The sequence below is a fragment of the Etheostoma spectabile genome, chromosome 3 (assembly GCF_008692095.1).
Source record: "Etheostoma spectabile isolate EspeVRDwgs_2016 chromosome 3, UIUC_Espe_1.0, whole genome shotgun sequence".
In the NCBI taxonomy this organism is placed as follows: domain Eukaryota; kingdom Metazoa; phylum Chordata; class Actinopteri; order Perciformes; family Percidae; genus Etheostoma; species Etheostoma spectabile.
Window position 1 is genome coordinate 14,293,079 of NC_045735.1, and position 2,577 is coordinate 14,295,655.

At 41.2% G+C, this 2,577-nt stretch overlaps 1 protein-coding gene across 2 annotated transcripts in view; it reads left to right on the forward strand.

Annotated features, from left to right (window-relative positions):
• The first annotated feature begins 924 nt into the window (after positions 1–924).
• anapc15 (anaphase promoting complex subunit 15) overlaps positions 925–2,577 on the forward strand; it is a 2,456-nt gene continuing 803 nt past the window's right edge. The window contains exons 1-4 of one of the 2 annotated variants that reach the window (XM_032512180.1): positions 925–1,031; positions 1,396–1,517; positions 1,603–1,662; positions 1,774–1,938. In XM_032512180.1, the coding sequence (XP_032368071.1) occupies positions 1,398–1,517; positions 1,603–1,662; positions 1,774–1,938 (345 nt within the window). In that variant the 5' untranslated portion in view covers positions 925–1,031; positions 1,396–1,397. The remainder of the gene's footprint in view (positions 1,032–1,395; positions 1,518–1,602; positions 1,663–1,773; positions 1,939–2,577) is intronic. The other variant, XM_032512182.1, reaches the window with a different exon arrangement.

Consider the following 2,577-nt stretch of genomic DNA (forward strand, 5'->3'; position numbering starts at 1 on the left):
ACTGCACACACAAAATGCAAAATGCCTCATATCACCTTCAAAATGAAACACAGCATTTTAAATCCCATCAACACATCTCATAATGAAGCATTTCCATCAAATGGCAAACACCTTTTTTGGATATGCCATGTACACGCTTTCTTTAAATCTAAAACTCTTTTGTCTTTCATAGACTAATATCTTCATTTCCACACAATGTTCTACAGTGATAATAATCTGCTGACAGTGGCTAAAAAGTACACTGTAAACACCAATGCAATGTTGAAACAGAAAATATTCATTTCGCAAAACATTACTGTTATGACTGTAGCAGGGTGTTGTAAACAGTAGCATAGAAGAAAACAAAGCCAACAAAACAGGTCGGAATTATGGACTTTCAGCTTCTCAGAATCAGAATCAGAATCAGAAATACTTTATTCTCACCATTCTCTCAACCAGGGGCTGATCACATGGTGTGGCCCTAATTCCATCAGAGATGGCTCTCCTTCCTTCTCTTCTTTGTTCTCCTCCTCCTCCTCTAGTTCCAACAAACTTTTCCTCCTTGTCGTCCCCTGCCTCTCCCTCCTACTCCCATTGTTCTCTGTCCATTGTTGGCATCCATTTTTCAAAACAGGTAATTTGACCTTTGATAGCTTTTTGTGTTTATTTGGTAGAGAACTGTGCGTTCTGTTTAAAAAAAAAAAGTGTTTTATGCATGAAAACTAAGTGAAAGGCAGAGACTGGTGTGTAGTTTTGCTCTTTGAGTGTGAGAGGTTTCAAAAAGCATGTGATATGTAAAGATTGTAAGCAGTTGTAAATAAAAAAACTATTACACACTTATATACCTATCTTTGCTTCATCAGATCATTTCTAATAGACGTAGACTGGCTCTAGCTTCACTTTCCTAGATCGACTGCTGCTGCCACCCAGGCGGAACCATTGTGAAATGACACGGGACTAGACGATTCCGGAAATATTGACAGGGGAACACCAGGGGTTTCCGGTTAAATTTGTTTTTGAAATTTTTGAAATCTGGAGCGAGAGGTTGGCAGGTACTTACACTATTTATAATTTCGCTATTAATTACGGGTAAAATAGCATGGCTTATACAACATAATTTTACCTAGAAGATTCGCGGGGTTGCAATTAGCAACTAGGTTAGCAATTAGCTTTTTAGAGTTTTTATGTCATAAAACTGGAAGACGTGTTACGTTAAATTACCGTAACGTTTTAAATTGTGTTTTTTTTCCGATACATACTTTATGGCTCAATGTCTCTTCTGGTAGACAAGGGTTTTAACCATAGACTGGTTTTAACGCTTTGTTTTGGTGTGTAAAAGCGGCACATACGCCCCGACCCAGACTACACATAGGCTTGCTGGTTGACAGCGTGTTTGTTGTTGTCCCCGTGAGACAGACATGTCCACGCTGTTCCCCTCTCTCTTCCCCCGGATAACGGAGTCCCTGTGGTTCAATCTTGACCGACCTTGTGTGGACGAGACCGAGCTGCACCAGCAGGAGCAGCAGCACCAAACCTGGGTAAACACCTCTACTGAAGCACAGCCTTTTTGTTCACTCTCTTCATGCTCACATTGTGATATATGGACATATGTCTCCATCTCAGCTGCAGAGCATTGCTGAGAAAGACAACAACTTGATGCCGATTGGGAAACCCATTTATGAGGTAATGTGTTTCCATTAATATTCTACAGATTCATTTTAACAATGCTGCTTTTGAGTTTCACCATGCTACAGTATGAAACATACACTGGTAACATGGTTCCCTCCATTTAAGTCATCTGGCTTTACTGTGGCGCAGGCGGGATATGATGAAGAAGAAGAAGAGGATGACGAGGATGAGGAGGACAGCGAGGAAGACTCGGAAGATGAAGAAGACATGCAGGATATGGATGAGATGAATGACTACAACGAGTCACCTGATGACGGCGAGATCAATGAGGTGCATTTCTGATTTGTAGAAAGTATTTGTTCTGCCCTGCAGTCAATACAGCAGTACAGGAAACGACTGAGGCCGACTAGAGCGTACCGTTTGCATATGGCTTGATGCTTTAAAGGTGCTCCAAGCAATGTCGCGCGTTTTTTAGGCTACAACATTTTTGTCATACAGCAAACATCTCCTCACCATCCGTGAATGTCCTGTTTCCCGAAAACACTGTAAACAAATAAATAAAAAATAAATAAATATTGCGGCCTCTGTAGACAGCCCAGGCGGGGATCCGTTTACAGAAAGCAGGTTTAGTTTGTTAACCCTGAGATGAGGGAAACTCTGGGTTTTCTGTTTCAGAAAGGGAGGTTTATCAAACCTAAGGGAGAGGGGTAACTCCAGCCCATTTCAGAGTCAGTTACTATGGTAACTGAGCCTGTGAACCTAACCTGTACAGGAGCAGGTTTTCTTCAAATTAACCTGGAGTTTCTCTGTGTCCTCCCTCTGAAACGTGTTTAAACGTTTTCGTAGAGTACCCTGGACACAAACCAGGGAGAGATGTTAGAAAGAAAAATGATTATAAATCATGATTCTGTTAATGACAAGGTGCTGCAACCTCAGAATGAGAGTAGTAGTAGTAGTAGTAGTAGTAGT